This window comes from Pseudochaenichthys georgianus, chromosome 8, assembly GCF_902827115.2.
Source record: "Pseudochaenichthys georgianus chromosome 8, fPseGeo1.2, whole genome shotgun sequence".
Taxonomy (NCBI): domain Eukaryota; kingdom Metazoa; phylum Chordata; class Actinopteri; order Perciformes; family Channichthyidae; genus Pseudochaenichthys; species Pseudochaenichthys georgianus.
In genome coordinates, this window is record NC_047510.2 from 26,447,982 (window position 1) to 26,475,630 (window position 27,649).

The 27,649-nt window shown below is 41.5% G+C and overlaps 1 protein-coding gene across 1 annotated transcript; it reads right to left on the bottom strand.

Annotated features, from left to right (window-relative positions):
• Positions 1–22,641: 22,641 nt before the first annotated feature.
• Positions 22,642–27,593, bottom strand: LOC117450807 (beta-galactoside-binding lectin-like). Its single transcript, XM_034088791.2, has 4 exons — positions 27,490–27,593; positions 24,700–24,779; positions 24,198–24,369; positions 22,642–23,291 (listed from the first exon to the last, which is right to left on the bottom strand). The coding sequence occupies exons 1-4, from the start codon at positions 27,493–27,495 to the stop codon at positions 23,145–23,147; spliced, it is 405 nt and encodes a 134-aa protein (XP_033944682.1). The 5' UTR covers positions 27,496–27,593; the 3' UTR covers positions 22,642–23,144.
• Between the last annotated feature and the right edge of the window lie 56 nt (positions 27,594–27,649).

The following is a 27,649-nucleotide window of genomic DNA, read 5'->3' on the forward strand; positions in this document are numbered from 1 at the left end:
TATCTGCTGTCCTGATGTCAAAGGGGAGCTCATTCCACCATTTTGGAGCCAGGATAGCAAACCCACGTGTTTTTGCTGATGGGAACTTGGGTCCCCTTCGCAGCGAGGGTACAGCGAGCCGTTTTGGCTGATGCAGAGCGGAGTGCACGTGCTGGGTTTCCGTTAGCCGGTAATTACCGGTTTTTAGCTGGTAAAATTTATAAAAAACCGGTAAATTCAAAACCTGACGGTCAAAATGTCTGGTAATAATTAGGGAGGCTCCGATCGATCGGCCGCTGGTCATTATGGGCCGATATTCACTCTTAATAGTTTGATCGGTGCTCTCTATAAAGGCCGATCAGGAGAGCTGGATCTGATCGATATGGACATAAACGCGAGTGAAGTGTAACCGGACGCGAGAGAGAGATCAGATCGGCTGCTGAGTCTGACCGAGAGACACGCAGCTCTGCATAAATCACCTGAAGCCCCGCCCTCTGTTTAGCGAGCTGCTGGAGCTGCTTGAGAAACTGACGGGCTGTCAGGAGAGAGAGGGAGGGAGAGGGGAAAAGAGAGGATCAGTTTCTCCCGTGTTATTATTCAAAGTTGATGTAAACTTCTGAATAATGTACGTTATCTACTACAAGTAGTTTGTTTGAATGTAATTGTAAGAGAAACTTCCTGCTCAGCAATGTTGATGGAAGAAATGGAGGCTGGAGTCCGCTTTATATCAAACACTGAGTTTAATGAGAGCCAACGGCCGTGAGTGAGCTCAAAGCGTTTACACAACATGCTATGAGAAAACCCTCCAACTCACTGAAGCATTACACAGAAAACACAGACGATCTACCGGAGAATCCGGGAGGGGCCTCTATTTCGCGCGTCTTCTGATCGATAATCACAAAAACAACAAATATTCAGAGACAAAGACAGTCTGTTAAAGTCCTCTGGCAGTCAGTCACAGTCCCCCAACAGGAAAGCGGAACCTTTAACCCTTTAACCTTTAAACCTTTAAACCTTTAAACCCCTGCTCTAAGTTATGGCAGACCTATGTGAAACACAAAATGCTTTTTGGTACAAACACTTAAACAAAATATTTCCCTCACAGTAATAATTATGTTGTTTGTGGAATCATTTATTGAAAAATGAATCTGAATTTTTCGATCTGTTACGATTATAAACTGAAGCAATATAAAAATGAGCCCGTGAACTGAGTTTTAAACTGAAGCATATCTGCTCATAGTCCGGTAATTACCTGCTAACGGAAACTCTGCTACACAACTATTATTATTATTATTGAAATATAACCGGTAAGTTTCAAATTAGTCCGGTAAAATAAATTCTGCCCGGACATTTGACCGGCGAGAAAAAATCCTAGCGGAAACCCTGGTGCTGGGGTGTACGGTTTAACCATGTCCTGGATGTAGGAAGGGCCAGATCCATTCACAGCATGGTACGCAAGTACCATTGTCTTGAAGTGGATTCTAGCAGTTATCGGAAGCCAGTGGAGGGAGCGGAGGAACGGCGTGGTGTGGGAAAATTTAGGAAGGTTGAAGACCAGACGAGCCGCTGCATTCTGGGTGAGCTGCAGAGGTCGGATGGCACATGCAGGTAGACCAGCCAGGAGGGAGTTGCAGTAGTCTAGGCGTGAGATGACGAGAGCCTGGACCAGAACCTGCGTCGCTTTCTGGGTCAGCTGGGGACGCATCCTCCTGATGTTGTAAAGCGTGTATCTGCAGCAGCGGGTTGTAGCAGCGATGTTTGCAGTGAAGGACAGGTTGTTATCTAGGGTCACACCCAGATTCCTTGCAGTCTGAGTCGGGGAAACAACAGAGGTGCTGATGTTGATAGTCAGGTCAAGAGTGGGACAATCTTTTCCCGGAAGGAAAAGCAGTTCAGTCTTGTCAAGGTTGAGCTTGAGGTGATGATCAGACATCCACTGAGAGATGTCAGCTAGACAAGCAGAGATGCGTGCGACGACCTGGGTCTCTGAGCGGGGAAAGGACAGAATTAATTGGGTGTCGTCAGCGTAGCAGTGGTATGAAAAACCATGCGGGCTAATGACAGATCCGAGCGAGTTTGTGTACAAGGAGAAGAAGAGGGGACCGAGAACAGAGCCCTGAGGGACCCCTGTAGTTAATTGACAAGGGTCGGACTCCGACCCTCTCCAAGTAACCCTGTAGGTGCGGTCTTTGAGGTATGAGGTGATGAGGGAAAGTGCAGAGCCTGGAGCTCCAAGTTCTTGGAGAGTGCGAAGGAGGATCTGATGATTCACCGTGTCGAATGCAGCAGACAGGTCCAAAAGGATGATGACAGAGGAGAGGGAGGCTGCTTTGGCAGTGTACAGTTCCTCAGTGACAGCAAGGAGGGCAGTTTCTGTGGAGTGACCTGCCTTGAAACCAGACTGGTGCGGATCCAGAAGGTTGTTCTGATGGAGATAACAGGAGAGTTGCGTTCAAGTGTTTTAGACAGGAACGGGAGGAGAGAGACAGGCCTGTAGTTTATAACATCTGACGGGTTGAGAGTGGGTTTCTTTAGGAGAGGGTTTACTCTTGCCTCCTTGAGATTGCATTTAGCTGACGCTTTTAGCTGACGCTTTTATCCAAAGCGACGTACAATAAGTGCGTTCGACCAACAAAATAAAAACTTGAAGAAAACAGAATCATATCAGGTTTCATAGAGCAAAAACATTTCAAGTGCTACTCAACTGGCTTTAGATAAGCCAGTCCTTTATTAGTATATAAGTGCTTTGTTAATAGTTCTATCGCTCGAAGTGGAGTCGAAAGAGATGAGTTGTCAGTCTCCCCCGGAAGGTGTGTAAGCTATCTGCTGTCCTGATGTCAAAGGGGAGCTCATTCCACCATTTTGGAGCCAGGATAGCAAACCCACGTGTTTTTGCTGATGGGAACTTGGGTCCCCTTCGCAGCGAGGGTACAGCGAGCCGTTTGGCTGATGCAGAGCGGAGTGCACGTGCTGGGTTTCCGTTAGCCGGTAATTACCGGTTTTTAGCTGGTAAAATTTATAAAAAACCGGTAAATTCAAAACCTGACGGTCAAAATGTCTGGTAATAATTAGGGAGGCTCCGATCGATCGGCCGCTGGTCATTATGGGCCGATATTCACTCTTAATAGTTTGATCGGTGCTCTCTATAAAGGCCGATCAGGAGAGCTGGATCTGATCGATATGGACATAAACGCGAGTGAAGTGTAACCGGACGCGAGAGAGAGATCAGATCGGCTGCTGAGTCTGACCGAGAGACACGCAGCTCTGCATAAATCACCTGAAGCCCCGCCCTCTGTTTAGCGAGCTGCTGGAGCTGCTTGAGAAACTGACGGGCTGTCAGGAGAGAGAGGGAGGGAGAGGGGAAAAGAGAGGATCAGTTTCTCCCGTGTTATTATTCAAAGTTGATGTAAACTTCTGAATAATGTACGTTATCTACTACAAGTAGTTTGTTTGAATGTAATTGTGAGAGAAACTTCCTGCTCAGCAATGTTGATGGAAGAAATGGAGGCTGGAGTCCGCTTTATATCAAACACTGAGTTTAATGAGAGCCAACGGCCGTGAGTGAGCTCAAAGCGTTTACACAACATGCTATGAGAAAACCCTCCAACTCACTGAAGCATTACACAGAAAACACAGACGATCTACCGGAGAATCCGGGAGGGGCCTCTATTTCGCGCGTCTTCTGATCGATAATCACAAAAATAACAAATATTCAGAGACAAAGACAGTCTGTTAAAGTCCTCTGGCAGTCAGTCACAGTCCCCCAACAGGAAAGCGGAACCTTTAACCCTTTAACCTTTAAACCTTTAAACCTTTAAACCCCTGCTCTAAGTTATGGCAGACCTATGTGAAACACAAAATGCTTTTTGGTACAAACACTTAAACAAAATATTTCCCTCACAGATCCACGCTTTTATCAATTCATTGATAACCAATTAACATTAGTCTAAGAATATTTTCAGTCACTACTTGAATCAAATAAAACGTCCTCAGAGTTGGGTGGATTCCTCATTACATTAATTACATCAAAAACAGAATAAGATTGGAACAGCCAATCACAATGGTTGATACAGACAACCATAATAGAAAAATCATCTTTCTTCAGTGTTTGATTTCTTTTGTCAAAAAGCACAATAATAACACATATGCAATACAAAAATATAATAGTAAAATATATGTTTCAAAAAACAAGATCTTTTATCATTTATCCCTCAGTTAATCTCATTCATCAAACACAAATTCAAATTCAGCTTACATCTTTAAAGATTTACTTCAAGGCAATTCATAATTAAAACACAATTAGAATGTAGGATTATAAGAAATCCAATTGAGGTATAAAATCAGAATCATTAGGGATTCAGTTAAAAATTCACAGTTAAGGTATAAATTCACAGTGATGAATCGATCAATCTGTAATCTGTAAAGGTACAGTGTCCTCAATCTTTAGCATTACTTTTCGTTTACTTCAATACACTTATTCAAGAGTAAGGCACTTTACTACATACATTTTATTCAAATACATTTGTTTAACATCTGAAAAGGAAAAGTTAGGCATTTTATTTCAACAACCTGAGGAAAGAAAAGTCAAAATATCTATTCGTTTGAAACCGTCAGGCAGGTAATTGTATTTACTGTATCAACAATGAGAGAGACTAGGCCCTCGTACTGTTAAGATTGCTCAGAGTCTGTGGGGAAAAGTTGTACCAATCCTCAGCCTCCTCGCTAATTTTTTATTTTATTTATCCTTTATTTATCCAGGAATGTCCCATTGAGATACAAGATCTCTTCTTCTAGGGAGTCCTGACCAACACGGCACACAACAAGTTTCAACATAAAACAAAGGCATTAAACAAAAAAAACATACAATTCAAATATAAATACAGAAGGCCATTTGTGCAGTGGCAAGAAGCATAATCACATCAGCAATAGCATCAGGTAAAACAGTTACATGTTTCATGAAGGGCTAATCGTAGCATACCTTTAAAAGCATTTACAGTAGGAAGTGCCTCTAGACAAAGTTTTACTTGCAGCGTATTCCATAAAAAGGGAGCATAGTGGGAGAATGCAGCTTTACCAAGCTCTGACTGCATCAAAGGAACATTTAAAAGCATCCCATTTGCTGCTCGTCTAGTATTAAAAAAGCAAGTATAAAATGACAGAAGTCTGGAGATATATAAGGGCAGCTTACCTAGCAATGACTTAAGGATAAAAATCAACATGTGTGATTGTCTTCTTTGGTACAGAGAGGACCATCCTAAGGACTGATACAAAGTGCAGTGGTGGGTGCGAGAGCCTGCACCCGTTACAAAACGTATAGCAGTATGGTACGCAGAGTCCAGCTTTTTAAGCAGGGAGGAAGAAGCATGCATATAGATCACATCGCCATAGTCTAATACAGACAGAAAGGAACTCTGCACAATTCTCTTCCTGGCTTCAGACGGGAAACATTTCCTTAAACGAAAGAAAAAGCCCAGTTTAGGTCTAAGTTTTCTCAATTCTGGATGCTATGTCCAGCTAACTAAACCAGCTTTCGTGAAAGGAATTGGGCTAAACATGGGAGAATGCATAGATTCTGGCATATTTTGGCACAGCAAACAGTTGCTAATATTGTGTTCATGTGCGTAGTCTAACATTAAACTTGCTGCAGAATTAGTTTTAGTTCGTTTAAATGGAGTGATTTAAGGCCTTTTTGAAAAATCTACATCACCTGCTGAGTATTTAAGTGGAGTGGATAGAACATTTGTTTTTCTATCTAAATGTAGCATGCAGTAGCACCTGGATTGGGAACCTGGTAATCTGGTTTCCTCGTTGTACATTTTACCTGGTAATGATTAAGGATAGTAACATTGTCTGTTATAATATTAGAAATATCTTATTGTTCAATACATTATCAATCTGAAAATATCAATTAATTTATTTTGTTTAGTGTGAAAGTGTAATCTGATCTGACAATTAATTTATTTGTTTAGTGTGAAAGTGTAATCTGATCTGACAAAATATATTTGTTTAGTGTGAAAGTGTAATCTGATCTGACAAAATATATTTGTCACCACTATGTAACACATATCTGTTCATCGGAAATATAAAAACAATCATTAATTGTACATCTGTAATCATATGGTCATTCAATTCAAATGTTATCTTTGTACAAGAGCTCGAAGAACATGTCCTCCTGACTCGTTCTCCTCCTCTCTTTATGACACAGAATGTCTGGTGTGTGAAGGCATCCCGATACTGTAGATTAGCACTGAGGTGCTGATTGGCTCAAAACTCTTCTTCCCCAGAGCACCATATTTCAAAACCCCCCAATTGCTCTGCTTTTTGTGGCTCATTCAGTGAGCACTTTATGATCTCCCAGTGAACCAGAGGCTCATCTGCCTGCATTCCTTCTGCTATCTGCTTGAGAGCAGAGCCTATTCCAAGTGCCACATCCAGATGCCACCCCCGTGATGGGAGATGTTTGGAAGAAATCTGCCCCTCCAAGAACCATGGAGCCTCTGAAGCCATCGCTCGTCCTGCAGAGTTGTCTGTTTGGCCCCCCCCCCCGAGCAGAAAGATGAAGAAGCATCCCATCCCATCAGAAAGTTGAAGATTAGAATCCTCTCATCTCGAAAGACCTCGTGCCTCCTTGCCCGTGGCTGGGGGTGCTCTCTGCAGCCAGAGGGTGTGACCCTCTCTCTCTGACCCTTGACCTTCAGAGCTGTCCTAGTGATTGGGTTAACACTTGATAGGGATGTTTTCCTGGGTGCAGACAACTCAAAGTAATGGATTAGCACATTATCATTCAATTACAAAAATACGATAGGCCCCTCAGAATTATTTGGGAGCCTTCCTGACACATGCACATGCATACATGTAAGGTTTGTGTTAGTCATTTAACATGCAAGAATCATATACTCATCAGTCCAAAGCAGAGAAATGTTATTTTAAGTTAAATGTGAGCTAGTCCCTGTGGATATAACCCGTTCTCAATTATTCTAAATATTATATTAATTCACCATTTACCGTTTGATAAAAGATTAGTTTATCAGAAGTACATTTCCTCTTCCATAAACATAGGTTTGAGAAATGAATGTTTCAATATGAGATCAATTACTCAAATATAATTGACTCTCCCCTCCCTTTTCTTACATATGTCACATAATGTAATAACAACGTAGGAGTCTATTTAAACATGGTATCGTCTATAAGCTATTCATCGAGAAAACTCAGTATCAGCACGCAACTTGCAAATAACTCTTCTCTCTTTCCTATCCCTCTCTTATCCTCATCTCTCTATTCTTTCTTCCACATCTCTCTCTATTCTCTCTCTCTATTCTCTCTTTCTATTCTCTCCGCCACAGCTCTCTCTATTGTCTCTTACTTCAGTTAGATATGAAATAAAACATACGAGTCCATGTAAGCATGGTAGAGGTCATAATCCATCAGTCGAGAAAACTCAGTATCAGCTGTGCGCAACGAACAAAAACAATTGTGAGAACCATATATTATGCAGGAAATGCACACCTTTGTTGAAAAAAAAAACAAAACAAACAAAAACAAAGCATCTCTGATTTGGGAGGAACAGCTTCAACCCCCTAAACATCTGAGTCACCACTGAAGGCATAGCATGAATGATAGTGGGCGTCTGAGGGTGTCTTTACTGAGAAATGTCAAACAAATTCAAAACCTTACATTTGAAAACAGGTTTGCATTCCTCCACTTAAGGTGACGTTATCATTGGAAACAATAAGAACAAACTATTTTGATATAGAATCTATAAATTGAATCTTTAGAGCAGAACAGAATGGTTGTATTTTTAGCCTAAGCTCCGTGCAGCCTCATGGTCTATATAATGTGAATATATGTAGTAGACAGTAACAGGCCCCTGACAACAGGCCTATACTAAAAATGGTAGGGGCTTTTCACAGCTTGCCAACCTGCAGGCATCCTCTGCATAGCAGTATGGATAGCCTTAAAAAACAAACAAACCCACTCTGTGGTAACGAGAATCATATTTCTGACCCCTGTGCCCAAGTGAAGCCGTTAGACTCATCTGACTGACCCAAGGGTTTGGAGCTGGTGTGACAGGGAGGCTTCCAAGTGTTCAGAGCAGACGTCAAGCTTTCAGTTCATGGCTCGGTGGGGGGAAGCAGACCCATGTGAGACAGTATCAACGGCTGTAAAGTTCAGTTTGAGGAATGTCATTCTCTCTGGGAGCAGGAAATGGTGTCCATTCTCGGACCAGACCATTAATGTCATGTAGCGCAGCCATAGCATCTCTGTGACTGCACACAGCCGGTCTGTAGTAGGGCAGAACTGGGTGACTTTTAGTGAAGCCGTCCGAAGCCATAGACAACAAACGGAACACAGGATCATCAATGTCTCTCTTTACCAGTGGCTCAATCATAAAAGAAATTAGTGGGGAAATGTGGAACACTAATCCATCATGTGAAATGTTGAGTTAATTTAAATAATTACTTATGGGATGAAATCAAATTATCATTAATATTAGAAACTAAAGTCAGTTAAAATAGGACTTGCACGGATCAGAATCTAATCAATACACCATTTTCCCAGCTCTGTAATGAAATGGATGACAAGCAGGTATGCAAACTTGTCACCTTTTGAATCCAAACTAGGTCGTTTGTGTGATTCATGTAGATCTGCAATACAAATATTATTTGGGGCATGGGCAAGGTTGCCAACTCTGGGTACCTGGCTGGATTGAGATTTCGATATCATGGGTTTAATTACACACATGCGCACGAAATGACTGCTATCGTGTCAGTAGCGGGACCTTAGCATATATGTAGGATATGTATATAATATATATATATAAATGCACAATATTGGACTCAGACTATAAAAGGGCACACAGTTTCATTCACTAATGAAAGTCAAACACATGTTTGTTTCCACTGTTTTATTGTGTGCCTGTGCACAAGCAATTAATTGACTTATCAGCTCCTGAGTATTTTTTTTTTTGGGTAATCTATGGTAGGGCTAACTCATACAGTGGTGGGGCTCAAATCAGTATTTGAAATGTAATTACATATTGATTGATTGATTGAAAAGTTTATTAACAGCTTGTATATTGGGTACAGTACAGCTCAAAAAATACAATTGTCAAGGGGATGCAGACCAGAGAAAGACTTTCGTCTTGTTTACATCAGGGTCCCCCATTTCCAATTCATCATGTCATTTAAGACATATAAGACATATTTGACATACAGATGGCTATATCGCCCCCTTGACGGTGAAACGCCACGCATGAGGTTTGGATTATTTCCCTGTCTCAATCCAAATGGAACTGTATGAAAATAAAGGCACATTTGTGTGACAAAATTGACATGCTGAAAACCCAACCCCGCAGCGGCGCTGTCTGGGGGGATTTTTTTTTTTTTGAAATACTAACATAAAATACACATTCTCTCTTGAGATGAAAAATAAATCCATCGACAGTATTACTACACGACATATTTAAATGAAGCTGAACCTGCTGCTCCTCACAGAGGAAAAAGGCTGTGTGAATTACTTTACATTTGTGGATAAGGGTGGATATCCCCCACTGTCCTGTGTGTGAAAAATGGAAGACAGCCCACACCTATCAATCATCAAACCGTGGGGTCCTATTTCATTTTCAGCATGAAGCTAACTGAAAAACCTTTCCGGCTAACGTTAGCTTTAGTACTCTTGTTCTTGAGTAGAAGTACCAGAGTGTAGGAATACTACGTTACAGCAAGAGTACTGCATTAAAATGTTACTCAAGTAAAAGTAGAAAAGTATTCTCATCAAAATATAGTGGAAATAGCGACAGTAAAGGTAGTCGTTGTGCAGATTGGTCCATTTCAGAATAATATATGATGTGTTTTATAATGATTGATCTGGTAGACCTGCAGCTAGTCTGAAGTACTTTGTAGACTGCAGGGTAGCTGTTTGTCTGATTTAACACTTGATTATATTTCACATAATTCATCCAGATCCGCAAAGTAACTGAAGGTATGAAATACATGTAGCGGAGTAGAAATACACCATGTACCTCTGAACTGTAGAAGTAGAAGAATAAAGTGGCAAAACATTTAAATACTCAACTAAAGTACAAGTATCTCAAAATAGTGCTCAAGTATAGTCCCTGTTGAGTTTATGAACTTAGTTACACCAGTGGCTATACAGATAGAAAGACTAAGCCTTACACAGAGGCATGAAAACACATCTATGAAAAATGCTCAACAATGCTGCCAGAACCACAAACTGACTGCTACAATTAAAATAAATGCCTCTATCCATCTCCATCAGATGTATATAGCACCTTTCAACGCAAGGCAATTGAAAGTGCCTTACAAAAAATGAAAGACATTAAGCATTAAAAGAAAAGCTAATAAAATAAGCATTAAAAGGACAAATACATGGATAAAAATTACAGTGCAGTTTAAAATATGAATAGTTCAATTTAACATTAAAAAAGGAGTAGTTACATGGATAAAAGTTACAGTGCGGTCTAAGATATGACTAGTTCAATTAAAAGCATAATAACTGAACGCTGCTTCTCCATGTTTAGTTCTGACTCTGGGGACAGAAAGCTGACCAGTCCCTGAAGACCTGAGAGATCTGGATGGTTCATCATTTAGCAGGAGGTCAGAAATGTATTTTGGGCCTAAACCATTCAGTGCTTTATAAACCAGCAGCAGTATTTTGAAATCTATTCTTTGACACACAGGAAGCCAGTGTAAAGACTTCAGAACAGGAGTGATGTGATCCACTTTCTTAGTGTTAGTGAGGACTCGAGCAGCGGCGTTCTGAATCAGCTGCAGCTTCCTAATAGATTTTTTAGTGAGACCTGTGAAGACACCATTGCAGTAGTCGAGTCTACTGAAGATAAAGGCATGGACACGTGTCTCCAGATCCTGCTGTGACATTAGTCTTTTAATCCTAGATATGTTCTTTAGGTGATAGTAGGCTGATTTAGTAACTGTAAATCACTTACACGTGTGTGTGTGTGTGTGTGTGTGTGTGTGTGTGTGTGTGTGTGTGTGTGTGTGTGTGTGTGTGTGTGTGTGTGTGTGTGTGTGTTTGTTTGGTTGGGGGTAGCCAGATGTTCCTCTTTGTGCCTTTAGGCCATAAAACCCCCAATGGTCGCTCTGTGGTCTTGCTCAGATTCTCTGCCCCTCCAAAGGTCACGCCTGTGATTGACCTCGGGTGCAGGACTTTAGGAGCAGAGGAAAGGGGAGATTCCGTCCAAAATGCAAACCTCTCCATGACTTGTCTTTAAAACGTTCTTTAAGTCCTGTATTAAGTCTTCTGTTATGTAGCGGAAAATCCCATTTAAAAATGAAGAGCAAAATAGTTTAGTTTACTTCTCTGTCTGTTCGGATTTGGAAATGTTTATGATTTATTTTGTGTGCTCGTGAACGAGAGAAGGAGAAAAGAAAAACATCTACCTTTGAACTGCAATTACTTATCTTAAAAATTGCAACATTATACTCCTTTAAAAAATTGCTCAATTCATCTAAACACATTTATTATGTGCACAATAAAACCTCAACAAGTATATTGATCCTGGCTTAACCAGCGACCTTTACTCTATTGTTCATAAGCTCAGTATTTGACAACTATTAGGATTGTAGTAATGTCTGTATAGACCAATTGTACTAGAAATAATTTGAAACAGTTTAATAAAGAATGTTAAACTATATTTAAACTGTAATTGAACTTCAACGTATATCAATAATCTGATTCCAGTGGCCAGTTGGAAACAGACAATCAACAAGGTTTTCATTTTGCAGCAACAGCGCAAAAGTTTCAATTACTGTCTGACTACATTGCATTTAGCTGACGCTTTTATCCAAAGCGACTTACATTAAGTACATTCGACTAGGAAGACACAACCTTGAAGAAAACAGAACCCTATAAGTACATCAGGCCTCACAGAGCCAAGCACCTCAAGTGCTTCTCAACTGGCTATAGATAAGCCAGTCCTCATGTCTGAGTCTGGTTCTGTCTTATCTTCTTTGTTTTGGAATGTGTTCAATACATTACGTTTTTTTATTATTCATTATTACCATATAATACATAGATTTAAGAATAAATGAAACAAATAATACAACATTGAGCTGTTTGAGCTTTTCATCTTTACATTATTGTTTTATTTCTCTCAAGTCATTTAATTTTGGTGAAATAACTGAAGTTTTAGTTCATTTTACCCTGGCTGTGGACTGATTCATTATGAGTTGTTACAACGCATGCACAAGACGGCGGGTAGACAAACAAACACGAAACAATTATACAAACAAACACTGCAGTTAGACAAACAAACATAAAAACTCTCAACAACTCAGCCTGACAAAAACTCTTCCAGCCTATTTTAATCCGAATTAGGGAGACTTTCAGAGGGGCCATTAATTATGAGAGCCCTCAATACTCATAATTCTCGTGTATCAGCAAACACAGCCAAATTCAGCAATTCATACAACATTCTCAAACCACACATTGAGCACTTCTTTAGTTCAAAAGTGTCAATAATCGCGGATAATGCTGTATGCTCCTTTTTTCTACGTGCAGCTCTCCCCAGGGGGCGGAGAATCGGCACCTCAGCAGAAATGCTATTTATCCTCTGAAAACTCCTAAATTCGGCGATTTGTTTAAATACAAATCTTGCGACATTGCTTCTAATTCAGAAAATCCACTTTGCTGGTGCATCTCTCAAAAGTTTCTCTGAATATTTGTTGTGTGTAATTGCCTGGTGAGTTAATTCCAAGAAGCACACACAGAGGAGATCGATGAAATTCGATATTCCTAGGTTATCATTAGCCGCTGCATTCTGGGTGAGCTGCAGAGGTCGGATGGCACATGCAGGTAGACCAGCCAGGAGGGAGTTGCAGTAGTCTAGGCGTGAGATGACGAGAGCCTGGACCAGAACCTGCGTCGCTTTCTGGGTCAGCTGGGGACGCATCCTCCTGATGTTGTAAAGCATGTATCTGCAGCAGCGGGTTGTAGCAGCGATGTTTGCAGTGAAGGACAGGTTGTTATCTAGGGTCACACCCAGATTCCTTGCAGTCTGAGTCGGGGAAACAACAGAGGGGCTGATGTTGATAGTCAGGTCAAGAGTGGGACAATCTTTTCCCGGAAGGAAAAGCAGTTCAGTCTTGTCAAGGTTGAGCTTGAGGTGATGATCAGACATCCACTGAGAGATGTCAGCTAGACAAGCAGAGATGCGTGCGACGACCTGGGTCTCTGAGCGGGGAAAGGACAGAATTAATTGGGTGTCGTCAGCGTAGCAGTGGTATGAAAAACCATGCGGGCTAATGACAGATCCGAGCGAGTTTGTGTACAAGGAGAAGAAGAGGGGACCGAGAACAGAGCCCTGAGGGACCCCTGTAGTTAATTGACAAGGGTCGGACTCCGACCCTCTCCAAGTAACCCTGTAGGTGCGGTCTTTGAGGTATGAGGTGATGAGGGAAAGTGCAGAGCCTGGAGCTCCAAGTTCTTGGAGAGTGCGAAGGAGGATCTGATGATTCACCGTGTCGAATGCAGCAGACAGGTCCAAAAGGATGATGACAGAGGAGAGGGAGGCTGCTTTGGCAGTGTACAGTTCCTCAGTGACAGCAAGGAGGGCAGTTTCTGTGGAGTGACCTGCCTTGAAACCAGACTGGTGCGGATCCAGAAGGTTGTTCTGATGGAGATAACAGGAGAGTTGCGTTCAAGTGTTTTAGACAGGAACGGGAGGAGAGAGACAGGCCTGTAGTTTATAACATCTGACGGGTTGAGAGTGGGTTTCTTTAGGAGAGGGTTTACTCTTGCCTCCTTGAGACTGTTTGGAAAGTGACCAGAAGTTAGAGAAGTGTTGATGAAATGGGTGAGAAACGGTAGAATATCAGGAGCGATAGTCTGAAGGAGGTTTGAAGGGATAGGGTCCAGAGGACAGGTGGTAGGGCGGGCAGAGGTAATGAGGGTAAGAACCTCACTTGGAGAGAGAGGGGAAAAGGAGGTCAGTGTGTGGGTGAAAGGAGGGTCTGGTGACCCAGCAGTGAGTAAAGGTGAGTCAGAAAAAGAAGAGCGAATATCATCAAAAAAAATTCAAAGTGGTTAACAAAGTCGCTTGACAGAAGGGAGGAGGGGGAAGGGGCTTTGGGGGGGTCCAGGAGGGAGGAGAAGATGGAAAATAGTTTTTTGGGATTGGAATAGGAAGATTGGATCTTATCTTGAAAGAAAGTGCTTTTTGCCTGAAAGATCGAAGCAGAGAAAGAGGAGAGGAGAACCTGATAGGTTAGGAGGTCGTCATGGTGTTTGGATTTCCACCGTGTCTGCTCTGCAGCCCGAAGGACGGTTCTATTAGCACGCAGTGCATCATTTAGCCAGGGAGCAGGAGGGGACTGACGAGCCTGCCGAGATGTGAGAGGACAGAGAGAGTCCAGAGAGGATGAGAGAGTAGAGAGGAGAGTTTCTGCAGCAGAGTTTGGAGGCAGCAATTGGAATGAGTCAGAGGAAGGGAGGGCTGAGAGCACCGATGAGGCAAAGGTAGAGGGGGAGAGGGAACCGAGGTTACGGCGGACAGGTGCAGGATGAGAAGAGATTAGTTTGTTATGTTTGGAAATGGGTAGAGAGAATGAAATGAAGAAGTGATCATGGAAGTGGTGGGGAAGGAGACAGTGAGAAAGCAAAGGCGGTTAACAGAGATGTTGGTTCGTCTATCTTCCCTGTCTGGAGGTTGAAGTCTCAGAGAAGTACAGCGGGAGGGCCAGTTTCAGGGATGTGTGAGAGGAGATGATCTAATTCCTCCAAGAAGTCCCCCAAGGCGCCTGGTGGACGGTAGAGAACAACAATGGTTAATTGTATAGGATGGGTTACTGTGACGGCATGGAATTCAAAGGTGGAAGGAGCGAAGTTAGGTAGCTTGAAGATGGAAAAGCTCCATTTGGGAGAGAGCAGGAGACCAGTGCCACCTCCTCTGCCAGTGGGTCTGGGTGTATGGGAGAAGGAATATGCTGTGGAGAGAGCTGCTGGGGTGGATGTGTTGGATGGAGTAATCCACGTCTCCATCCAGGAAATCCAGAGACTGCAGGGAAGCGTAGCCAGAGATGAAGTCAGCCTTAGGGACAGCTGACTGGCAGTTCCACAGGCCGCCTGAAACTAGATGTTGGATCTCAGTGAAGCATGTGGGATAGACGAGAGCAGGCCAGTTATATCGATTACGAGATACACGGGGCCAGTGATAATTGCGAGAAGACACATAAACAGGAATGGAGAAAATACACATGATTATAACATGAGAGGCTAAACAATTAAATAATGTGTTCACATTGATAATATTATAGCGTCATGCTGTCCAGGTTTATGGGGACATCAAATTCTGTTTCAAGGTGGACTTGACATTTAACTTATGAAGGTTCTTCCTGAATGTGACTCATTACATGCTTGCTAAAGGAGAATTTATGTTTCCCATTAGATTCCACATAAATGAAGATCAATGCATTGTAATGACTTTTCTGAGCTCTTTGGCCAAAATTCAATTTCCATTTTAGAATTTAGCAAACACATTTATCCAAAGTGACTTTGTAAAATTAATGAATGTTCCTTGGGCACAAACAGGCGGATAAGTGCTATGACAAACTCAAACACTTTTTAAGAAAAGTTCATCAGTTGTGTAAAAATGTGCATAATTTAAAAAAAAGCATACAAGTCTACAGCAGTATTTACAGTATTTCCCTGCAGGAGTTTGGCTGAGCAGCAACGTCAATTATTCCTGAAAGACACACTAAAGGTTTACAAAGTCAAGAGTCTGAAACTTTGGAATAAACATCAGGTCTTATGGATCCCCTTTCAGATAGGGCTTGACATCAGTTTAGCCTGCATCGAACAAGTAGTGCTGATGTTTGCATATGCTTTAGATTGGTATTAAAAAGTCACAGGGGCCAGATGTCTGTTAGCATTATCACAGCGATGAGCTTCATTGCAGCCCAGAAGACAACTTGAATAAACAAAGTGAGTGACTTTGACACAGCGTGTGTGTGTGTGTGTGTGTGTGTGTGTGTGTGTGTGTGTGTGTGAGGTGCATTTAAAATCCGGTTAGAGGTTTATAGGCGATTTACTCTACATAGGGGCATCAACTCTCTCTCTCGGTATCTGTCACACACATAGAAAAACAGCAGTATATATCTTTATACATGGAGCAACCCAGGTTGCACATGATGTAAAAGCAGCTTGCCGCCAATTGAAATAGATGCTCTGACTGCCTCATCTATTTCGCTCAGAAGCTTCTGCAGCTTCTGCAGCTTCTGCGGGCTGTAACAGCAGGTTTGATAACATAAGCTTTCAAATATGACCCAGATAGGTGAACTGCAGCTAAGGACTGACACTTGATGTTTAAAAGGGCTTTCTCTGTGAAGGTCACCTGTGCTGCTGTGCAGGCACACACACATGCAAGCTCTCTCTCTCACACGGATACTGTAGGGGAGGTCAATGCCAGAGTGCTCTCCAAGCTGTCATTGCTGTTCTGCGGTTTGCCTGGGACAAAATGGAAAGTTCCCTTGGGCTTTCACCTTAGCGGATTGAATGTTACATTGTATTTCTCACAAATACAGAGGCACATTTGGAAGCTATAATTTAATGCAAAAAAGCTTTATTTTGTACTTTTACATTTGCTAAAAGTCTAAAGAACAGAGAATGTACGGCGTTCACTCCAACAGCAATCCACTACTGGATTTAAAGGCGTTTAGAGAGTGAGATAGATACACAAATGCATTGGAGCTCTGTAAGTCTGGTAGACATTTAAAGACATTTTATACAATAGGCTACATGTCAGAGAATAACCTCCTGCGTGTCAGGGTCACGGCTCCTGGAGCTCAGGTTTAAGCAGCCAGAGTGCACAACCAAAGAATATCAATATCAGTCATGCCATTTTGAATATCAAGTTGCAATGGGAAGAACTGCAGCATTTCTTCTACATTACACACTTGGCATTGACTGAACAGCAGTCCTTATCAGACACAAATATTAATAGAACAGACTCTCTTGAAAACAACACATTGCACAGTAAAAGCTAGACAGTGAAAAATATATCTGAAAAAGGCTTGTCCTGATGTCCATACCAACAATAAATCACCTTCTTATAGACAGACTTTGGCAACCTGTGCATTATCAAATCATCTATTAAAATCATCTTATCGGTATAACATTTAAGAATTGAAGGACACCTCAAAAACAAAATGACCAAGAATAATGAAAGATCTTTGTACACCTCAACGGATGCAATATTGTTAAATCAATTCTTCTCCCTTTACCAGCAGAATAAGAATAAAGCATCACAGCCAACACAGAAATGTAAAGACAATATAAACTCGACAGCTTCAGCCCACAGACAAAGCAAAACAAGAGCAAAAAACACGAATACACAATGGTTGTTGTTGACGTCTTACTCAGTAAAGTTAGTTGACATTATCAAAAAGTTCGTTGTTGCACTCACCTGTCCTGTCTGAACGTCATTCCATGAGTTTTTAGCACCGGGAAGTTCTTCACCATCTTCTCCAGTTTTAATTCTCCTGCTAGATTATTCCCAAAGTATAAAATAATCAGCTCATGAGTCTCTTCGCTCGCCCTGCACCGCTTAAAGTGTCCAAACTATTTGGGCCCATGAAAGGCGCACACTTTAAAGAAGGCAAGATTACACCTTGAGGAGGGTTGCCAGATCCGGATGAAAAATATCTCAATTTCACAATTCAATAAAAAACAACCAAAATGTTTACCTTGCCGGAAACCAGTGTACAACTGTAACTGTGTTTCCCTAAAGACATTACAACTCCAACATTTGTCTAAACAAGTCAGTAATAGGCCAGGAAGTTTACAACGTTTACTGATATCGTATCACTGTTTTTGACCATTAAAGGGGACCTATCATGCAAAATGCACTTTGTGTTGTCTTTTATACATAAATATGTGTCCCTGGTGCGTCGGGGAACTCACCCAGCGTCAGAAAATAAAACCCTCTCTCTTTTCCTCCGTACCCAAATCTTTTAAAAACGAGCTGTACACGAGCGGATACAGATTTCCATCCAAACTGACGTGTCCATCCGTGGTGACGTCGGCGGATCCACAGAAAGTTGCTATCAGAAACAATGCCTGACGTGTTTTGGACATAATCTCGTCTTTGTTTACATTAGCAAGCCTCGCTAACACTCATAGCTAACCTGTACTGAAGAGCACATGTTTAAAAAGCAGGAAATAAACAAAAAACTCACCTTGTGATAAACCTGCAAGAGAAAAAGCATTTAAGCTCCATACTATTTCAGAAATAATCCTTGACGTGGTTTAAACAGGATGGCGTTTTATCACAACCGAATTGAACTTTATCTCCGGTAGAATTCTGATCAGGCATTAGCTCCGCCTCCTCTTCTTTCTTTTTTTTCAAGCTAAGGACCCAAAATCCGCGTTTCTCTAACAGGGCTTCAAAAGAGGGGTTTGAGCAGTATGAAGCATTGCTACAATGGGTCAACTGTTTGGAATTTTGAAAAAAAAACTTCACAGACATGTTTTGTATAGGTATGGCCCTACAATATATTTTTCAAATATAGCATGATAGGTCCACTTTAAATTACAGATTAATTTGTTTTTGAAATATTTTCAAATCCCTTCAAATGTTGACAAAACCAGCCCGTATTTTATCTACCAGTTTTGAGGCTAAATTTTCTAGCCTAATTTGGGGGGACACACAGTATACATGTTCAGTATCTGGCAATACAATGCTCATTGTTGCTTAATGCCGTATTAGCATTTAGTCATTTTAGCTTGTGGACCAGCCTGCATGATTATGGGTGTGTTTGATATAGTCATTTACGGTGAGCGCCAGGTGGTGCATTAAATTACCCATCAACCAACATCCGACCTCTGTATTTATTGTATTACACACCGGGATAATGCTCTTAACCCACAACACACAATTACGTAATTCATCATTGAATTGGATTGTAAAGCTTTATTCATAACTGCCAGCTCTCACCTTATGGACGCAAACATTGAAAATGTATGTTTTCTCTGGAGCTCTGCCTTCCAGCGGCCACAAACGCATCAGCAGCTTCTTAACATTACTTGAGATAAATTCAATAAAAGTACTCTGGTGAAGTTAAAGTTATTGATTGATGACAGAACACAAACCACTGCACCACATGCCTGTATGTGACAATCCATAAAAAGGTTAGTGATTCTATTGTTGTTTGGCATCCACATTAACAACCTTGCTTCATTTCATTGTATGATTCCTAGTCATTATATTCTTTATGAACCAACATCTTTACACGCCTGCAGTTTGAAGGTGTTTTGTATGGGCTCAGAACAGTCTCATAATACACACATCCACACAGAAGTGTGAGTCCTTCTGTGTGCATGTGTGTATTATGAAACTGTTCTGAGCCCATAGTTTTGTGCCCCATTATCTAACAAATCTTACCCTCAGCTGGGAACAATTGACACACAAGAAACACACATTTATTTGTTGTTGCATTTATTGTTTGGAGACTTGATTCTCAGTGTTGTTTGGGGACAACTCTTACAAGCCCACCTGCATTTCTGTCTTCTTCTGCACAGCAGCTACGTTTTGTATCTTTGTTTTCATGTTATGGTTCCTATAAATGGGCTAAATAAACTCCTATCTCCCTCTAAACTCCCCAAGGTAATCAAATCACGATGCTGTAACCTAACAGGCTCTCTTGCGTTTATGTATTATCATGTTGCTAAGATAAAAACAAGCCTGAGGTGAGGCAGGCACGCCGAACATGAATCCAGGACCGCAGTCAGCTCAGGGCGGGCCCACGCACATCTCAATGTGTGGCTGATAGCTTCGGTGCAGAAATCTGGAGTCATGCTGGTGCTAAATATAGACAAAGGTTTTATGTAAGCTGATGTGAATCATTCTGTTCCACACATTTCAGCACATTTATTCACACACACACACACACACACACACACACACACACACACACACACACACACACACACACACACACACACACACACACACACACACACACACACACACACACACACACACACACACACACACACACACACACACACACACACACACACACACACACACACACACACACACACACACAGATGAAGTGACACGGCACAGGTGAAGGAAACACATGGATGTGTAAAACAAACATCCGCAGTGCTCATCGCATGGAACGGATTCCTAAATGTGACAATACAGCACATGCCTGCTATCTGTCGGTGTGTGTGTGTGTGTGTGTGTGTGTGTGTGTGTGTGTGTGTGTTCATCCAGGGCCTGTGATAATCAAGGTGATTTGAAAGTGTTAATCAAAGCCTAAGGTGATATATTGGATGTGTGCGGAAGGGCTGGAGGGTTGTCCTTCACACAAGCATCACAGTGCCTAAACAAACAACACACACACACACACACACACACACACACACACACACACACACACACACACACACACACACACACACACACACACACACACACACACACACACACACACACACACACACACACACACACACACACACACACACACACACACACACACACACACACACACACACACACACACACACACACACACACACACACACACACACAGGGCTCATGTAACATTTCTGAGAAACAGTGGTACTCAGCTTTGTGTCTCTTGCCTATTTGAATGTCTACCGGTCAATCTGGCTCACACACACACACACACACACACACACACACACACACACACACACACACACACACACACACACACACACACGCACGCACGCACGCACGCACGCACACACACACACACACACACACACACACACACACACACACACACACACACACACACACACACACACACACACACACACACACACACACACACACACACCACCCTACTAGTTTATGTTGACCATCTCTATGAGTATACTAAGAAGTGAGGGGTAGAGGTGAGTCTCGAGCCTTGCTCAAATGATCTAAGTGAATGCAGAACAAACACACTACAAGGCACAGCCCTGGATATTGATCTTGTCTGCCACAAAATAATGAAGAGGGGAAGTGTTACAATTAGCTATTTCCAATCAAGAGTGCGGGAAGAGAGATGGGTTTGCAGCTGAGGAATGAGAGAGAGAGAGAGAGGGAGAGGGAGAGGGAGAGGGAGAGAGAGAGAGAGAGAGACTGGGGAGGCGATTCACCACAGAAAGGAAGAGAGAGCAAATAATCAGAACGGGAAGATGTAGGAAAAGAAAATATGTGGTGAGTAAGGAAGGAAGATAAGGAAGATACATTGAGAGACAGGGGAAACGGAAGAGCATCAATCACACTGGAAAAAAAGACAGGGACTGAATTGTGATCATCATGGCAACCACACCTGCCCATTCTCTTCCTCCAGAGAGAGCACCTTTGACACCGCCAGGTAGCTTCAGAGCACTGATTACCTCTCATGCACACACACACACACACACACACACACACACACACACACACACACACACACACACACACACACACACACACACACACACACACACACACACACACACACACACACACACACACACACACACACACACACACACACACACACACACACACACGCTCTCACACACACACACACACACACACACACACACACACACACACACACACACACACACACACACACACACACACACACACCTGTATAGCTTAGAAAAAACCTCAGACTGAACACATGCATCAAAGCCACAGCCACACTCATGTGGAGCTGTTAATGAGTCCTGGTTGTCCTGCATTCTCTCAGCCTTTGTCTTCAAGGCATCACAGCATTGGAACCTGTTGTAACTCAAAATTCTCTTCCTTACCTCTTCTCCTCTATCCTTCTCTCCTTGAATCAGCCTCACGCACATTGCCTTCTGTTACATCAGATGACATTATTATAATGCTCACGAGCCTCTAAAACACACATACACCTATGGTGTCCGGTACTGCAGAGATGTATTCCTGGTTTTGATTTGTATTCCTAACTCGGTGACATTTCGTACATGTCGAACACATTATGCTGGTCATCAAGGGATCAATAGAACTGTCGTATTATGGATTTGTGTTTAAGATATCACTTCACATCATTCTTCTCGACCTTGAGTTGAAAGATATTTGCACAAGTGAAGGATGTCTCTTGGTTGCCTTTAATATTGTACATCTATTCCATTTCAAGAGAGTCAAGAAGTGCATGGAAAAGGTTTAATCAATCATGACAATCTGTGCATAAACAAACTATTTCACAGGGGGCATTGACATAGGTTCAAACTTCAAACAATGTTGTAACCATTGCGTGACCTGAACCATTTTCACCTAACATTCTCAAGTTAATTGCATTACTATAGCAATGGCGACATCTACTGGCTAACATGGCTAATTGTGTTGATTTGGTGTGAGGTACGTTCAGGACTGTTTACAGCAGAGAAAGAGAACAAATCATTAGCCCTGCGGAATCATTAACTTTCCAGCCAAACTGGGATGAAATTGGGTTCACTGTTTGGGAATGTATGACTTTTTAATTGGGAGCATATGCTCGTCAAATGTCAAAGTCACGAAAAGTATGAGCGTAGCCGTCTGACGAAGACTGCAGTGTAGATGTTGCAAGGAGGTGGGATGTTTCCTCAATCAATTCCGATATAAAGTGCTTGTGTAATACGTTTAAAGAGTCTCCATAGTCCATGTTTATGAAGGATATGCTTTATTCATGTTGTAAAGGCATTACACTTTGATATCAATCTGGAATGTCTGGGAGGGAAAACGAGAACATGCAGCACCTTAGATAACAATCGGTTTAGATTTTTTGCAAAACATTTCAACTAAACATTGCAAACTGCAAAGCGAAAAAATGAAACGGGATAATTGTATGTTTGGTTTCTTTCCAGTCCGTAGCTCTGTCAAGTGTTCAGGAAGGTTATGCAGTTACGATGTTTACTGTATGCATTTGTACATCTGAACATTATGACATTGTCCATCTTATGTATCCATATTTGTTTCTGTGTTTGCTTGCATACGCACATTTCAACACATTCTTACACACTTACACTATGTGAGAAACATGAAAGGCACTGCTGATACCTCATGGTATTCACAAACTTAAAAGCTGGGGCTAAATGTGACATACTGCTGGACAAATTGAAAAAGAAAAACTGAATTTCAAGCAAAAGACTCCTGGCAGCATGGAGGTTTACTTGATCTCGAAGCTTGTGATGCGAACTCCCGCATTAAAGCTGATGAACGAGTATTTCTCTGCACCCATGCGGTTGGGGAAGTGGATCAAGGAGCCATCTGATAAACTCACCACGAACTCTGTCGGGGTGAATTCAATGAGGACCTATATGGTATACAGACCAATAGAAAAAAGAATAGAATATGCAGACAAAGATGTTACATACTGAGCTTACAGTGCATTATTGTACAATGTATTAAAGGTCACCTATTGTGCAAAATCCACTTGTTCACGTCTTTTATGCATCAACATGGAAAAGAGATTCTGAAAGTTTCAGGAAAAAAGATTCGCTCACTTTTTGTCCTGATCCATTTCTATAAAAACCTGTCTGAAAATGAGCTGATCAGATTTTGGCTACTTTATGATGTCATAAAAAATGTTTGGCTCGTGTAACCATTAGCCAATCACCAACCAAGGTACCCCCAACCTTATCACCTGAATCTCCTCCGAGAGCACCATTGTGTTCTTTTTAACCAAATATCTCTCAGAGGGGCGTGGGGAGTGGCTCCTTATTTTCATCTAAAGTAACAGACAGAGAATCAGCACTTTTGAAACAGGGCTGAAACAGAGGGGATTATGGGATGCTACAATGATCAAATTTATTTTATTTATTTATTTTATTTATTTTATTTATTTTATTTATTTTATTTATTTTATTTATTTTATTTATTTTATTTATTTTATTTATTTTATTTATTTTATTTATATATTGATGAAAAACAGTATAATAGGGGACCTTTTAATGGTGGACATTTCAAACATAATACCTCATCCTTCGTCCATGTAATTTTTGATTTAATTGAAATGAGCCAAAGCATGCTGTAACATAACAATCTAAACAACTGTAGTATGAAAAATGTATATATAAACTGATGCCTGCAAGTCCTTCAAGCTGTGCTTCGATGGCTATAGTTAACAGCGGTGCAGTGACACACATTTTCCAACAGAGGTCACTCACAGAAAGGACAGAAATAGGCATGGGACATACCACACACACAAACAACTTCTCACCTTAAACTCCTCTCCCAGAGAGAAAGGAAAGCCTCCCTCTCGGTGCTCCTCACACCAGATGCCGTCCTGGTATGAGTTGCAGACCACCGCATTCTCGTCCCCGTGGGCGTTAAAACGAGCGTTGATATGCATCGTAATATCCTTCTCGTTGGGGCCAATATTCACTGCAAAACTGTGGCAAAAAGTCACAAGAACATGTATTACTTTCCAATATGGCTGCTTAGATTCAAAAAGGTACGAGGGCAGCAAGAGCACAACATATTGAGACAAACTGAGCAGTTGCAGTTGGTTTCCCTTTTCACCCACTGACTATCATGTTTATCACCTCCACATAACTGAGGGGAGATGATAAGTAGTCAGTGACTGATCACGGATTCCACCTCCATCTGTGTGTTAGTGTGTAGAATGGCCTTTGTGTTGAATTCAGAAGTACAGAAAGTATACAAGAAGAAGGGAACAGGATTCTCAGCCACCCTTTGTTAATTATGTGATAAAAACTTACTTTGTAGCGTCAGGTTTGGGGACTCCAACAATGGTCAGGGTCTGCCCGACCTTGAAGGACATGTTCTTTATCATCATACTCTGTGGACCAGATTTTAATACAGTGCGTTATTGTGTGGAAATACCACTTGAGTTTTACTAGATCCATTTAGTATTGCAGCTGCAGGCAACAAGCAGGAATGGTGGCCTCAGCCAACTCTCCAATCCGCTATTCATCCGTAGAAATTAAACCACATGTGTTTTCAATTTTCTCCCACCGGCCGCCTGATCAGATATTCCAGCTCTCTCCTGTCCTATCGTTTGCCACAGCCCCTTTTTCTCCATGCAGATTTTGGCAGAGGTTTACATTTGTAAGAAAGACCTTCAAAATGAGTCATTTTTTCCTAAGTGCAAGACTGGATGGGAAGTATACGTTGAAAGAAAAAGGCTGAGCACAGAAGAAATCTCAGCTCGTTGCCTCTGTACATGTGGCGAGGGAATAGTGAGCTGTGCCACTATTAGGAAATGATACTTGAGCAACCTATAATTGAGTTGTGAAACACAGATCCTGCAGTTCCACATTTTGTTATTTTGTTAAATGATGTATCTGGGGAACTGTTAGCTGTCACCAGGACAACATGTACAAATATAGCAGCCTAGGAGGGTTAACAGCTTTTCACAATATAGTGAAACATGGTGCTAAAGGCTATGGGGCATAGGACAAATTGGATTCTTAAAGGACATAAGCTGTTGTTGTTGTTGTAATATTTTTGAATATGATGTGTTTCACCATTTGCACCTACATTTGAGAAACATATTCTTTAAATGCAGAAATTGTGCTTTCTTTTTCTAACAAATTGCATGTTGTCACTGCCTTTGGGATACTGTTCTTGCTTTACAGAGGAACAAACAATGTAATGACTTGTGGGAATTTGATGCACTGCAGCTGTTGGAAAAAATCCTTGCTAATCTGTGAGATACAGCCAACAGAAGTACTGTACACACTCTCCCGTTTAAAATAACTAAAGGATGTTTACTTAGTTGATCAAGTAAAATGTCAGGATGATTACGTGGGCAGGCATGTAAACGTTCATAGAAAGAAGTGAGCAATGGCATAATGCCCTAAGGACTTTAGTGATATTGTTCACCTGGAAACTTCTTTAAATACTCTGAAAAAGGCAGGTCTAGTGCATGGGTAGGACATTCTTTCCATATGACCGTAAAGCAGGGGTGTCACACTCAATTTCATCACGGGCCACATCAGCATTATGGTTGCACTCAAAGGGCCGGTTGTAACTTTAAGACTATATAAAAATACATATATAAATATTGAATATATATAAAATAATGTATTGTATATTACATTAGCCTCTGCATTGGATTATTATCGGATAGGGTAATAAGTAACTTCACAATTAACTACGTCTGAAAGCAGAAGTCTAGGGCAAATAATTGCAAGTATCTTCAGTAAGAATGTCACAATATGATTTTAAAAGAAAAGCCACATTCTGGAAAAACAAAAAAATGAGTGACATTGGAAAAAAGAGTAATTTTTGAGAAAAAAAGCTAATTCTAAGAAAAAAGGCATATTTTGACAAAAAAAGTCAAATTCTGAGAAAAAGTCCAATTTAAGATGCATTGTGGGACATGTCGTTTGTGGGCAACGTGCTTCTGTAAAGTAGCATGTAACCGTATAATAAACATATTATATTCTTCGCAAGCTCTTGTGGCACCACATGAAATGAAGTCGCGGGCCGGATTTGGCCCACGGGCCTTGAGTTTGACACCCCTGCTGTAAAGTATGTGAATAACACATGGCACTGGGGCTTGAGATGAGTGGGGTGGGGTGCAGTCACTCTGCATCCCTCCCATACCTTACTGTCTAGGAATCTGCATTCTGTTGGGTGTAAGAGATCATTTCATTCATTCAACTCATCACTGAGAGGGTACACAATCAGTCCTTGAAGTGACTCAAATCAAGTATGCACAGTCAAGTAAAACACATCTACCAAAAATAAAGTGAGTTGTATATGTTTTACTAAATATATATCATTCTACTAGAATGTCTATAGTTCAATACAAATAAGACATCTTATGTCTTCAGGGCCACTCCCTGAATTGCCTGAAAAAAGCCTTCACAATCTGCCACAGAGGACTCGATCCCTCCAGGAGCTAGGCTTGAGAATTACAGTGCAGTCGGCATCTATTACAGCCTCCACATGATCATTTAATTTGATCCTGTAATGTGATTTAAACCCACTGCTCCCACCTCACGGTGCCCTACATGCTCATGCTCATTACCAACACATGCTTTCCCCTGTAGCCAACCAAAACGAGAGGGATACAGGGCCGCTATCGTAATCTACTCAGTTTATGAGTCAAAAGGGACCAGAATGCACTGCTGCTAGTGATCAGCTATGGATATCAAGACTGAGATGATTTAAATAAAAAGGACAAATGTTAACAGACCTTCCTGTTCCAGATTGCAGGGTTTAAAGCATTTGCACTTGCAGCAGTTTAAAGAACTTGTAAACATGACTAATGTGCGTGCACGTGTGGCCTGTGGTGAATATGTTGACCATAAAAGGTAAGGAGCCAGGAAAACCCAAAAGCACATTACACTTTTAGGTTTAGTTTCTGCTTTAAGTCGAGCATAGGAAGCTGGCTCAGTTTCATCGACACAGCATCGAGTGAGCTGACGCTTAGCCATCTGTCAGTGCCACTTAAAATAAGACCCAATAATGCTGCTTCTTTTAAGCCACAAAGTACAAAGTGAAAGCAATACAGGATAACATTTAAAAATTACACTTACAGTCATCTTTGCAGATGTAGTCAGTCAACTGGAGCTGAGAAGAAGTGAGAGTGCTGCAGGGCCTCACTGCACCCTCTGAGGAGAATATATACAGTGTGGGAGGGACCTCCAATCTGAGTGACAAACCAAGCAGCGAATACCATCAGCCCATCCAACCGAT